General features: G+C 36.5%; 1 protein-coding gene across 4 annotated transcripts in view; it reads right to left on the reverse strand.

Moving 5' to 3' along the window:
• Positions 1 to 14,044, reverse strand: part of LOC131158198 (ABC transporter C family member 13) — a 230,507-nt gene extending 216,463 nt beyond the window's left edge. For 2 of the 4 annotated variants that reach the window (XM_058112886.1, XM_058112885.1), the window contains exons 1-6: positions 13,861 to 14,044; positions 7,542 to 7,582; positions 7,338 to 7,428; positions 7,060 to 7,215; positions 6,805 to 6,942; positions 1,665 to 1,765 (exon numbers count right to left, since the gene is read on the reverse strand). In XM_058112886.1, the coding sequence (XP_057968869.1) occupies positions 1,665 to 1,765; positions 6,805 to 6,942; positions 7,060 to 7,215; positions 7,338 to 7,428; positions 7,542 to 7,582; positions 13,861 to 13,998 (665 nt within the window). In that variant the 5' untranslated portion in view covers positions 13,999 to 14,044. The remainder of the gene's footprint in view (positions 1 to 1,664; positions 1,766 to 6,804; positions 6,943 to 7,059; positions 7,216 to 7,337; positions 7,429 to 7,541; positions 7,583 to 13,860) is intronic. The other 2 variants (XM_058112887.1, XM_058112888.1) reach the window with 2 other exon arrangements.
• Between the last annotated feature and the right edge of the window lie 595 nt (positions 14,045 to 14,639).

The raw sequence follows: 14,639 nt of genomic DNA on the forward strand, positions 1-14,639 counted from the left end.
ATTGACATCGAAATCAAAAAATCTGTCAAAATTTCCATATTTTTGGAGCTTTGAAATTTGAGTCAAAACTGAAATTTGAGACCTAACCTAGGAATCAGGCAACCTCCATCACTTACGCTGCCTGGGACAATCTGACTCCATGAACGATTATCATTCTTCTTGTTATCTGTTTTATTATATCCAGGCCAACAAGAACTCTCCGAAGCAATAAACGCACCCCAGAATCGAGACCATCCATCCCCTTTCAAACCTTCAGGGAAACAAAAAGGAATACCTTTTACCCCTCCATCCATGCCCTATTTCCATAAACTTCCCCACCCTAGTCGCATGAATCCCCATCCAGTAATTAACAAACCCCACTTTGACTCTTAAAAAACCCTTGCACAACCTTCATGAGATGAGAATCCTTAAGAAAACCATGAAGTCACAACTGAAGAGAGGCGTACCCACCGATTGCACTTATGGTTCTTCTTAAGGACAAATAGAGCTCCAACCTTCCCTATCTAATCCAATCTCAAATCAAAGGACTTCCCTATTATATGTATTGAACAAACCCCCACCATCAGTTTATACGATAACCATGATTTCGAGCATCAACAAGCTGCGAAGAGAGGGTTTTTGCAAGAGATCAGCACCATCATGGATAAGAGAGAGAGAGAGAGAGAGAGAGAGAGAGAGAACTCGAAACAAATGAGTTTGCCATGTTTGTCAAAACCCTAGGCAGCAAGAAATAGAGGAGAAAGAAAGAAGTGATCGAAACCTTGCAGATTTCGAGAGGAACACAGAGATTTAGAGCGCAAAGGTTTTCTCTTCCTGCTGAAGTGATGGTGAGCGACTAATGAATGATACTTCACTCTTATTGATACTATATATACACATATTTATATTCCATTTTTAATGAAATTAGGAATCAATTTGGATCTGATATTAAAGTTTTTTAGCTTGATGATGCTTTTGAATTTATCCAAAGTTTGCATCAACATCATTTATTCAGATAAAGGTATCATCACTAGACTTCCAGTGTTTTACATTCCTTAAAAGAATGTAGTATCAGAAAGGAAGAATAGAATTTTACTGGGCATAGCACTTCCTTGCTTTTGCACATGCATGTGCCGTAAAACCTTCCTGTTTTTAAATTAAGACGATGTCAACTAGTGTCCTAGAAAGGAAAATTGCCTTCTCCATGGTGTATGCTAATGCTCCTATGTTTCCCGCTGTGCCTCATGTTTTCTAGTGCACCTGTTTCATGCATGTTCAGCACAGTGGTCAAGACAAGTTGTCTCCTTATGCTATTAAGTGTGTTTTTGTTGCATATTTTAGAACTTAGAAAAGGCAATAGGTGTTTTATCATCAGACTTGTAAACGCTATGTCAATACAGATGTGACCTTCTTTTGGGGAACACCATATTTTTCTAGCAAACGATATTCTCTGGATGAATCTATTCAAGATATTATAACTGTTAGTGATTCTCCTTGTGTCAATCCTCCCATTCCTACCTCATCCCAATACAATTTGCATCTAGACACTATTTTTGCAGTGAAAATAATTCCAGTTGTATGGATATATCAAAGATAATAAATAACAAAAAGCAATATGACAAAAAGAATGTAGTTCAAGAGTGTTCTAGTAATTATACTGAGTGATATGAACTGACAGGTAATACCTCCTCTTTGAAGATGCCCACTTTACCCTTATAGCATTAATAGACACGCCAAACACAATGTCGACCAACACAATAAAGCTCTCTTTAAGACATCTCAGACCCTGTCACACATACATTAGAAAAGTTCAATTACATTTATGACCAATAATTTGCCAATGATTCAATCATGAAAAGAAAAAGAATATTCACACTTAATCTTACTATGACAATTTTTCTGTTTCGCCATGACTCCATTTTACATAACGTAAACATACATACTTTACACACACACAGAAACAAGTAATCAAATATGTGTGTGTGTTGGTGTGCACACATTTCCGTGTGTATTTATACAATTTACATATACAGGCCTTACAACTTGCATAAACATTTTTTTTATAAACAGAGAAAATGTATTAGAACAAGTGAGAAAGAATACAACAAGAAAGGAAAAAAAAAAACAAGGAGAACAAGATATCCTACTTTTACAAAAGGAATACACCCATAAAAAAATATAAGGAAAAAAATAAACAATTATAAAACACCTCAATGAAGCAAAGACCCTCCCTCTCTAAGTGTTCAATGGAAACATGTCAAAAGAAGCCATTTGGTGAACACCACAGTGACACAAAAAAGACACCACTCCTCTCCAAAATGTTAAAATAAGCCATTTGATGAACACTACAATGACACAAGAAGCACAACTCTGCCCTAACTAAGGTTAATAGAAATACTTATTACACTTATAGTTCTTTTTTGTTTAGTTCAAATTTTGACAATTCAACCATCAGATACTGTTATCATCCTATTCTTCCATACATGTTAAATATTATGGTAAAATAATGCTGATTGTGCTTGATTTATAATGTGACACATGGATGTTACTCATGTTAGGACCTAGACCCACATTGCATCCGTCACACCTGTGGAATGACAGCCAACAGTGTGAACAACGTCCACAATTGGTGAATGACGGCCAGCAGTGTGAATGACGGCCACGGTTGGTGAATGACGGCCACCTACCATGGTAGGTGAGCCACCGCCACCTACCATGGTGGGTGAGCCACCACCACCTACCATGAGATCTTGCCACAAGCTATAGGCTATATATTGAAACCCCCCAACGAAGCTAAACCACACATCTCAACTGCAAGGTTTGTCCTCTTCTGTTTTTCCATATTTTATTCTCTGTGTACATGTTAAATAGGGACCCGAGTATGTAAAGAATACACAATTGAATATACAATTGATTCATTCTCATTCTCTACATGGTATCAGAGCTTGGGTTACTCTAAAACCCTAAGCAATCCATGGCTACCCAAAAAGGAGACAGCCATAAGTCCAGCCAGTCGGCAACCTAGGAAGGAGAGTCGGAGATAACCTCCTCCACAGCCGACATATCCGAGAATTCCCCACTCCATCTTACTATTGAAAAATTCAATGGTAAAAATTACAAAGAATGGGCACAATCAATCAAGCTCGTTATCGACGGTAAGGGAAAGCTCGGCTTTCTTACCGGCAAGACTCGGCGACCACCTCCTACCGATGCAGTGGCATCCAAGAAATGGCGGTTTGAGAACTCCTAGATAACGTCATGCTTGATAAACTCTATGAAGTCAGCCATTGGCAAAACGTACCTGTTTCTCCCAACGGCAAAGGACGTGTGGGATGCGGTGCGTGAGACATACTCCAATGCTGAAAAGGCTTCCCAGATTTTCGAATTGAAGACGCGGCTATGGCAAACGAAGCAAGGAGATCGAGAAGTCACAGATAACTACACCAAGATGCTCGAACTTTGGCAAGAACTCGATCTCAGCTGCAAAGAGGAATGGGAATGCACGGGTGACAGTGTATGTTTCAAGAAGAAGATGGAGAATGAGAGAGTATTCGAGTTTCTGGCAGGGCTGAACCAAGAGCTTGACGACGTGAGGAGCAGGATTCTAGGTCGCCAGCCGCTCCCCCCCCCCCCCCCATTCGAGAAGTCTTCTCTGAGGTTCAGCGTGAGGAAAGTAGGAGGAACGTGATGTTGAAGGAGTAAAACAAGTCTAGGCCCAAGGCATCAGCTCTTTTAACTTGTGGGCCTCATACTAGATCCAGCCCAAAACAGTCCAAAAGGCCCTATTGTGAGCATTGCAAAAAAACGGGCCATACTAAAGACACCTGCTGGACCTTACATGGCATGCCCACGGATTGGAAGCCCAAACAGCCCAATAAAGCCCATGGTCATCAGTCCTCCACTGAAACCCAAGCAAAAAAAATACCCACAGAAGCTCATGGCCCAACAGCTTCTAGTGGGGGATTTAATTCCGACCAACTTGCGAAAATATATGAGCTATTTTCCAATTTCCAAGCCTCGGATCAGTCTGCTAATACTATGTCATCTGACTCTTTAGCCCAAAAAGGTACTTTTTTGACAGCCCTTAGTACCACTCCTCATTTTACCCCTTGGATTATTGACTCTGGAACATCTGACCATATGACCGATGCTCATCATTTATTTTCAACATACTCACCTTGTGCCGGTAATTTAAAAGTCAAAATTGCAGATGGGACTCTATCCCCTTTCGCTGGCAAAGGGAGTATTCGTATTTCTGAATCTATTACTCTTGAATATGTCCTTCATGTTCCTAATTTATCATGCAATTTGCTGTCTATTAGTCAGTTAACCAAACAGTCTAATTGCTCAGCTAAATTCCTACCCTCTCATTGCGTCTTTCAAGACCCATCATCGGGGAAGACGATTGGCAATGCCAATGAATGTGACAGGCTCTACTACTTCAACAAAGCTAATGTGAATGGACCGTGTCCTCCTACTGTTTGTAATTCTGCATCTAGTCCTAGGGAAAGTGAACCTCTTTTATGGCATAAAAGGATGGGACATCCTAGTTTTTAGTATTTGCAGCACTTATTTCCTTCAATACATTCGAAGGAAATTGCCTTGGATTTTCAGTGTGAAGTGTGTGAACTTGCCAAACACCATTGTACTACTTTTCCTAGATCTCAGTATAAAATATCCATGCCATTTAGTCTGATTCATAGTGATCTATGGGGACCTTCTCGTACTCCTAATAGGACCCATACAAAATGGTTTATTACTTTTACTAATGATCACACTCGTCTGTGTTGGGTATATTTATTGACTAATAAAACTGAGGTTCGATCAGTCTTCCTGAATTTTCACTCTATGATACAAACCCAGTTTCACACAAAATCCAAATCCTTTGTACTAACAATGGTACCGAGTATTTCAATCACTCCTTGGGCACGTATCTTCAAGAGAATGGTATTATCCATCAAAGCACTTGCGTTGACAACCCTCAACAAAATGGGGTTGCTAAACGGAAAAATCGACAAATCCTTGAATTTGCTCGTGCCCCGTTGTTCACCTCTCACATGCCAACAAAATTTTGGGGTGACTCAATTTTGACTGCTACATGCCTCATTAACCAAATGCCTAGTAGAGTCCTATCCCTTGCAACTCCGCTCCAAAAACTCCAACAAACTTTTCCCAATTCTAGGCTCGGCTCACATCTTCCGCTTCATGTCTTTGGGTCCACTGTATTTGTCCACATTCACGTGCCCAAGCAAAACAAATTGGATCCCAAAGCACATAAATGTATCTTTCTTGGTTACTCTCCCACACAGAAGGGTTACAAATGCTATGACCCAATCTCCCATAAACTCTATGTCAGCCTGGATGTCACCTTCTTTGAACATACCCCCTACTACTCGCTTCAGGGGGAGTCATTGAGTAAAGCTCGACCCTCAAAAAGGGGGAATAAAACTAGCCATTGACTATTATTCACTACTATATGATGAGCTAAAGATCTCAACATATTTACAAGAACTTTGGATGAGCCAAATCCATTAATGAACAACTGGCCAGATATTAAATCAAAACTATAGCGGTTGTTTGGTATTACTATCAAAAATTATGAAAACAAAAACAAGAAATAAAAACTAAAACTAAAAACAACTCTATTTGATTAATTACTATAATAAAAATTATTATAATCATTTCACTTAATTGTTATAATTCAAAACTCATTTTACAATATCAATCTTGTTGAACATGACAACTGAAAATTAATAAAAAAATTTTGTAAATGACTTATTATTTTAATTTTTTTGAAATTTTATGAAAATTTTTATTTTAGTTATAATTTATATTCGTATGATCATTATATTTTAATTTAAATTGAAAGTTAATAAAAGATGAATGATTTAAACCAAAAAAGTTAATTCTAGATGTTAAAATATTCTGACAACGGGTTGCCAAAACAACTAAAAACCATAAAATTTGGTTTTAATTTTTTTGCAAACAGCTAAAAGCCGATCACAAAAATAGAAAACTGGCAACTTAAGCATGTTTTCATAAATTGTTTCTCACAAAAACGGAAACAAGAAATAAAAATGATGCCAAACAGAACCTTAGATTTTGGAAAGATTACAGCATTTCTGATGCAAAAACTATATGGATGCAATTCCCCATGTGATTGTAAGAACCCCAACGACAGAAATGGTGAGACAAGAAACAGACTTTATAAGCATCTAAAAGAAAGAAATGATAACAGTCCAATATCATGAACACAATAAATTAAGAACAGATTACGTATTATTCATTATAGAGGTAAATCCTCAGAATATAGACAGTGAAGAGGCACACATGAAAAACAGCAACAAGAAACACAATTAACAAACTTGCATAACAATATACACATTCTGTACATATTGCAAGGAAACAAAGCTGGACATATTGTAGGTGCCCAAATTGGTGTTGCACATGTTCACATGTTGAAGCAACAAGCCACTTTGACAGCTACTGTTTCACAGTATAAGCCATTCCTCAGTGCAGTGCAGGAAGGGAAGCTCCATTATAACAGACACTTTCCGTTCCCACAGCCCCTCCCCCACAAAATAAAAAACAAAATAAAAGTAAAGAAAAAAAGGGAAAAAATCACAATATACTACATTTTAATAATCAGCATTGTAGCCAGAACATGGATCGGAAGGCAATCTGACACCCAGAGTAACTAATAAAAGAAAAGGAGCAACATGTTTGGCCATGTTGTATCTTATCATACTACAAAATTATTATCCATACCATTATTCAAATCAAGGAAATGGTGGAATGCAGAAAAGAAACTGAAAAATCAAGTACCTCCAATTCTGATGAAGAAAAAGCTGTGTGCAGATGAGGGATCCACAAGACTGATTTCCCAATCCACCAGAAGCAGAGGATCCGGTTGCAAAATATAAAGAACCAGCAGTCTCGTGTTGTGAAGAGCAGAATGGTGCTCTATGAATTCATAAAACAAGAAAACACAGGGGCAAAACCTTAGAGAATAAAAAATTAAGCCATCATCTACAATTTCCATTGTAGAAGACACAACATCTTAAAATACTAAAAGCTTACCCAGACCAGTAATTGAGAACATCTGAAAAACCATTCATAATACATTATAAAACGTCCATTAACTGCTTTCTTTGATAGCAAAACAATGTCTAAAAGTGACACACCCACTCCAAGAGCTGGTAGAACATGCAAGAGAATTTTTTCCAAAAGCTGTTTCTGTGTAAGGTTAGCAAACCATTACTATAACCAAAAAAGAACTCTTTCAAATGAAAGCCGTAATTCTGTGACAGCAAAGTATTAGTAATCAAACAGGGCATAATACATAACAAAGAATCTACCCTCTTCCAGCATCCTCTAGCATTCCTTGTAGTAATTCCAAATGCAGCCACCATAACCACAGTCACAACATTCACTCCAGATCCCAGCACCGTATACATTGTTAAGGAAGCAAAAATGAAAAAAATAAATAAAAAATAAAAAAGGCCAACAACAACATGAGAAGCACAATCCGGATGAAAATTCAACCCTTTAGACAAGGATATATGTTATCAAAACACTGTGAAAAGCCATTTTCGTCCCATACCTGAAAACATAAAGGAATTTGACCAATTAAATCAAAGGAATCACATAGGTGGAACTATTGTTCAATCACATGTTCATAAGATTATAAATTTATAATCTCATAGACATGGATATTAACATATAGCAGCCTCAACTGAAATTATGAAATTTCTTAAAATAATCTTCAAATTTGCCCCATTGTTTTTCACTTTTTTTAATACCATTTTTAAGTCCTCATGTGTTAGAATGTTTCGGGTAGTAAGATTGTAGTTTTAATTTTTTTTTTTTTTTTTTTTAAATCTAAAGCTTAAATTTAATTTTGATTTTCCGGTCTTCATTCTACTCTCATTTATCAAATTTTCATTGCATCTCTCAATTCTCACTTCCCATTCTAAAAGAAATAGTAAAACCCCTCCTATTGATAGCTAAAAGAGACAAATGAAGATGATATATTGTTATCCAAATGTGTGTGTGTGTGTGTGTGTGTGTGTGTGTGTTAAGGCTTGATATACATTGTTGCCCACAACCTAACAGATAAAGCTTTTAGATAAAGAGGTTGCTTCACACGGTATCAAACTCATGGTTGCCAAGACATCCTGGGTTCTAGTCTTGCTGCACACATTTACTGTAAAATGGTTTATTAAAGATTATGTTCCCAGTATGGGTGTCATTCACTGTTTGTTTCTCACCATGTGCAATTGAGCCATGCATGCAGAGGAGTGATTAGGCTTGATGCACACGCACATTGGTGGCTCACAACCTAACTGCTTAAGCTTTTAGGTAAAGTGGCTGCTTCGCTATATAAATATATATACACATATATATAGTCAGCTTTTCTTTGAGAAGTTTTTTTTTTTTTTTTTTTTGCCCTTATGCTTGAACTACCCCACATTTTATTTTTCTGCTAGAAACTAGATAAATTTGATTGTAGTCTAATGCTGTTTTTACATTTTACCAGTATTTAATTTCACTGTTTACATATAATTTAGAACATGCATCCTCCTTCTGTCTCTTCTTATACGGTACTTTATCATATTTTTGAGTAACCTTTTGCTAGGGTTCTATCATTTGTGTATGGAAAAATACTTGTGATAAGACAAAACATCATAAAAGAAATTAGATAAAATACGTTTATAAATCTATTTCAGATAAGTTAAATGTTTGAATAAAAAAATTTCTTAGAGAGGAGAGCTTCTGCCTTGTGCATGTTGTAGTTGTTAAGAATGTCAAGTGAATTGGAAGACCTAATCATGGCAACAAGTCTCCCCCTCTATTTATTATGTGTCATTTATATTACAATGACCACCATACCTGTACTAACTCACGTTTACTAATAGACAACAGTAATACTTAAAAACAAAACCAGAAAGCTAGAGCATAATCTTATATGCTCCTAGAAAAATTACAAATGGATTTAACCACATCAAGTTGGAATTCAGACTTCACATGAGGGATGGTAACGAGCTTTTGCACAAGTCCCCCCCAAAAGGGACTAGGTTGGACCGTTGGAGACAATATGAACAAAAACCTAATTATCACACATCAACTCCATAGGTTGAGAAGTGGAAAACAAAGTTCTTCTTACATGACCTTCAGCCAAAACAGCTCACATCTAGTAAGGGCCATAGCCTAATACTCTTAACTTAGCACTTGACCGAGTCGTCCTCTTCCAGGATACCAAATTACCACCAACAGGAACACAATTGTGGATGAAGGTGATCTTGCCCAATGTGCATCTAATCCTCATATGAGAAATCTCTCCCAGATGCATGGTCATGCACCTTTGAGGTATGTTTAAGAAACAAATGACTTAACCAAGTGACATTTTTTAGGAGAATAAAAATAAAAAAAAAAAACTCACAGCACTTGTTGTGAAACACATATGTTGAGCATGAGATAGTTTAACTTTCCAACAAGTCTCTGATCTAGGGTCCGACAACTCTCCAGTATCTTCTAGGTTCAGTCAATGAATCACCAACGTTTGGCAATAATTTGCTGTTAGGATCAACAGGTGCATTAAAACATTTGGATCCCGATATTCCAATCTCATCTAAAAGGTCTAGAACAAGCTTCCTAACAAAAGGTCCCATACAAGATCTAGATACTTTCATGCAAGAGAAAAATGGCAGCTCAAAGTCTTTGGTCTGAAAGTTTGGTCGATGTAGACACCCTCATCCTGACTGAATGCAGGGTGGTCTACTGCACACAGCTCAAGGCCCACCTTACCACAACATTGAACCAACCAAACCATGTCTATTGAGCTCGTGGTTGCTCACCCTACTCTTTAACAATTTTAGGTTCGGACTAAATGAGAGCCCCACTTGTTAAGTTTTCCAAGAAACTGCCATTTTGACATGTATTATAGATCGGCAGGAAGATACTATTGTATACTAAGCATGTAATTTGTTGGCGGACATATATTTAGTCCATGAAATGTGAAAAATTGTATGTAAAGCACAGCCCAATGTAAAGAGCTTGTCAATGGAAGTAAAACTTTTTGATTGCTTTATGAAAAATACCTATATATATATATATGCATCTTGTGTTTCAATAAATATTCACTCTTAATTGGCTTTTGACTTGTTTTCAAATGATAGTTTTGCACATCAAATTCTTGCCTAAGTGCCTCCATCAGATTTTAGATGGAGTCATGGCTGATCACATGCCAAAAATAGGAACATGGCAACTAGAGGGTAAAAGAGAAGTTGGATAACTGACATATTGGTGAGTAGCAACCGAATCTATAACCCAAAGACTAGAGGAACAAGAACTAGATGCCAAGCAAGCTATAGGATCACATATCTAAGCAAGAGATGCAATGGAAAGAGAAGCTTTCTTTGACACTTGAAACTGCAATAACTTCAAATACTCCTACTATGAAACAAACACAATAAGTTGCTCCATGTAAAGGCATATATATTTTTGGCCAACAACCTAATAGCAGAAGCTTTTAAGTGCAGTGCTAATGTAACATGGTATCGAAGCTGGTTACTAGGAGGTCCTAGGTTCTAGTCCTGTTGCCTGCATTTGTGGGGTGGTGTTTAAAAAGATTATTGTATTCCCTATATGGGTGTTATTTATCATGTGTTTATCTCTCCACGTGCTGTCAGGCTGCATGTGTAGGAGAGTGTTAAGGCTTGATATACAATGTTGGCCCACAACCTAATAGCTTAAGCTTTTTGGTAAAGTGGTAATCTAACATTCCCCAATAGCCTACAACATTGGTGACACATGTTGGCTTACCGTGAAGATCTATGATTCCCTAATCCACAAAGAGTACACATGTTGAGGGGCCATATCCACATTTGCCACTTCCTCCATGACTACTTGAACCAACCCAAGAACTTATGCTATTACCTAGGTGATGACCATAAACACCAAGTGTTACAAATGAAGTCTTCTCAAAACTAAAGGTTGGAATACCGTAACAGGAGCAGAGAAAAGGAGCAGACAAATGGGTATTGGAGGGAGCAAGAAGTATGTGGGAATAAATATTAGAAAAGTATGGCAACTCTAACTACCGAGGATCTAGACCAAACATATTCAAAATCTAGTTTCAAACCTACTAGGAGTCAATCATTTGCCTTTGCATCTCATAGACATCGGTTGTTATGGGTTGCACGATGTTGAGCTCTTCATGGATGCACTTCATCCCACAAAAATATTGAGTGATGCTCATGTCTCCATGTCATATATGAAAGAACTCAAGGGAGAGATCATACATGCGGATTATGTTAGACAAAATAGACGTTTGACATAATCCAAATTTCCTTGCATACATTTGGATGCACATATGTCCATGCAATGTCGAGCTTTGTTGAGTTCCACAATAAAGAGATAATCAATGCTTCTTCTTGTACCATATATCTTCCTGTTTGTCATCATTGAGTCCATACTAAAACAAGTGCTTGGACTTGCCTAAGCCAGTCAAATAGATCTTGGAAACCTTAGACCAGTATACATAGTTACTTCCATTCAACTTCTCAGTTGTAATGTGTGGCAACGAATGTTTCCTTTCGGGATTCATGGACTTCATTCCAACACACACAACCAAGACCACTAATGACAAGATAAACAACTAGAACAAATCACAAGCACAGCAACATAACATGTTTCAAGACCTCAATGAACTCAACAACCACTAAATAACCTCCAATAATATTGTACAATCATTCTCAAAGTGCCACGCAAAAAAATTAAATGGTGGAATCTTTTGACAAAAATCCCTAAAACTTGATAATATGATTTACGGAGGATTCAAACAATATAGGACCACTTCAGGCCAAAAACATGGTTGTATGAAGCCACCAAAAGTTTTCCTCAGTGGACACAAAAAATATATATAAATAATAAATATAAATATGTCATATTTCCCGAGACAAGTAATTAAAACGCACATACATTTACATTTACCACTAGTACTAATTGTTTCAAAAGGCATCTATACCAAAAAAGTTATGGTTTTTCATGTTTGTTGCCTTCGAGAGTGGGGACAAATGAGTATCTTCAATGGGGACACCCCCTTAATTTAACAAAAATAACCATTTATTTTCAAATTTTCAAGGCAAGCACATCCCCTACATAGACGTACGTGGGTTCACTACTGTGCACCATCACATAGAGTTACCACCCATGCTTGAGGACACTACTACAGGCTTCGACAATGGGATTTCAGGGCTTGACGGCAGTCTGTGGGAAACCATGGTGTTATTTTGCAAGATCAAGGGGTTTTGATACTCTTGAACACTTAGCGTCATCCAAGAAGTTTTTAGAACCTGTTCCGTCTTCTGGCAGCGACTAGGCTGGTTTTCAGGCCTATGGTGGTACTAGCAGCTCTACTATGGTGGTAGACATGCAGAATATTTTGGGTTTTAGTGCTCAGCTGGCATTAACTACAGTACTTAGGGTTTAGGTCTCAATACCATGATCTAATACCATGTTCGAGTGTTACACAGATTAGAAACCTTCTCCATCTTTACTTATAATGCAAGCATATATTACAATGATCATTCAAACCTTACTAACCCATGCTTACTAACACATAGTAGTAACACAGCAGTAATATACACTAAATAACTGACATAAAAATAGAGCTTTCACCGTGCACATGTTGTTCATAATTAATTCATAATTAAAAACTTTCATTGCACATCCATTGATACTAATGAATCCATGCTCACCGTAGTTTGATGAATAGTTGAAGTTTAGTATTAAACCACAAATTTATTATCAATTCATTAATGTTCACAATTTTCATTTGATATGCAAGTTAACTAGCACATTTTATTAATTTGACCAATAAAATTACATATTCAAAGAAAAATCTCATTGAATTATGTTAGATATTTGTAATATCCATGTGTATACATATAACATATGGAAAATATCCCTCTTTATTACTATTCCTTTTGTCCCTACTCACTTGAAGTTCTAAATCCAACTGATTATATATATTCATGTATTTATATATTATTTTATACATGTCAATATTTAAATTTTCTTTAATTAATGCAAGTATTTAAGTCAATGCATAAGTATTCTATGCACACAAACACTAATTACAAGGTCTGTTAGGCGCAAAGGGTATGCGTGAATAAATTGCAGAGATTAAAATAAATTTCATTAGCCTATTTCTTATATATTGAATAAATTTCGTGGTAAGATTTTATTACTACCTTCAGGTGTAAGAGAAAATTTTAGAGAGAGAAGATATCACAAAAATAAAAGAAATCTTTCTGAACTTTGCATAACTACCCCAACCACAAGCTGCCACAATACTTCAAATCCTACTATACATTTTTTGTCATGTATTTTTTCAGCAATCAAACAGAGCATTGACAAGAACTGTACAGAATCAGAGTTTAAATAACATACTTCGTATGATAAAACAAACCGCTGAGTGTGATAAATACTTCATTTGCGCAAAATAGAACTGCTCCGTTTGTTTGTTGAGAAAATGAAGGAAATAAAAGGAAATTAAAATCGTGTAGTTCAGTTTTCCCATAATTTGAGACCCAAGAACATCGAGCGTCTGCTCAAACAAACAAAAATGCGGGGTCCTTCAAATCACTTCTTAATTTTTTCGTCAGGAATGCCAAACAATGGAGATATATATATCACCTTTCCAAAAAAAAAAAAATAGCGCAGGAATATCAATTCCAAAAATATATATATTTTCTTCTATGGATTTTCAAGATTCTCAACATGCACATTGAGTGATATAGAGCATTAGATGATAAATTTATTAATCAGTTCGGATTGTACAGGAAAACAAGGAGGATTATAAAGAAATTCTCTTACAGAGGAAGAGTTAGGGCAGATGAGGTTCATGACCTCCATCGTTGGAGCTCGGTAGAATTCAGTGCGAAGCGAGCGCAAGTGACGAGGAGAGAGCAGTGGTGGTACTTTAAAAGTGCGCACTGCACTTCGGCACGCCATGCACTTTTTGATGGGCTACTTTTAAAGTCACGGAGTGGCAGTCAGTAGTCACGGCACTACAGCAGCCACCCTGGAACAAACTCAATATCGCACGTGCCACAGTCACCTCGGGCAACCCACCAATGAGTTTCCGCACGATACTTTATTGTTTAATTTTAAAAAATATTACTAGCGATGGAGCCCATCTTGATTTAAACACAAACTATTTGAAATTACAATATATATTTATTTATGTGATGTTGTGCTGTTTGCATAGGCATATAAATTTATAAATAATATTAAAATGAGCCCATTTTGGTTTAAACACAAACTATATGAAATTCCAATATATATTTATTTACATGATGTTGTGCTGTTTGCATAGGCATATAAAGTTATAAATTGATTATTGTTAATTAAGGTAAATAACAATGTATATGATTTATTGAATTTACTTCGAACCAAATTTATAGATTGATAAGAAAACTTATCTAATATTTTAAAAAAATAATAACTTGATATGTTCTTAGCTCGTAAAGAACAAACCTCTAACAATATAATTATTCATATGTAAGAGTATTGAAGGAAAAAAATGAGAATTTGAGTTTAAATGTGACTAAAAACATATTCAAAAATTAGAAGTACTAATGTATAGTAGTGGG

This window comes from Malania oleifera, chromosome 6 (genome assembly GCF_029873635.1).
Source record: "Malania oleifera isolate guangnan ecotype guangnan chromosome 6, ASM2987363v1, whole genome shotgun sequence".
Taxonomy (NCBI): Eukaryota; Viridiplantae; Streptophyta; class Magnoliopsida; order Santalales; family Ximeniaceae; genus Malania; species Malania oleifera.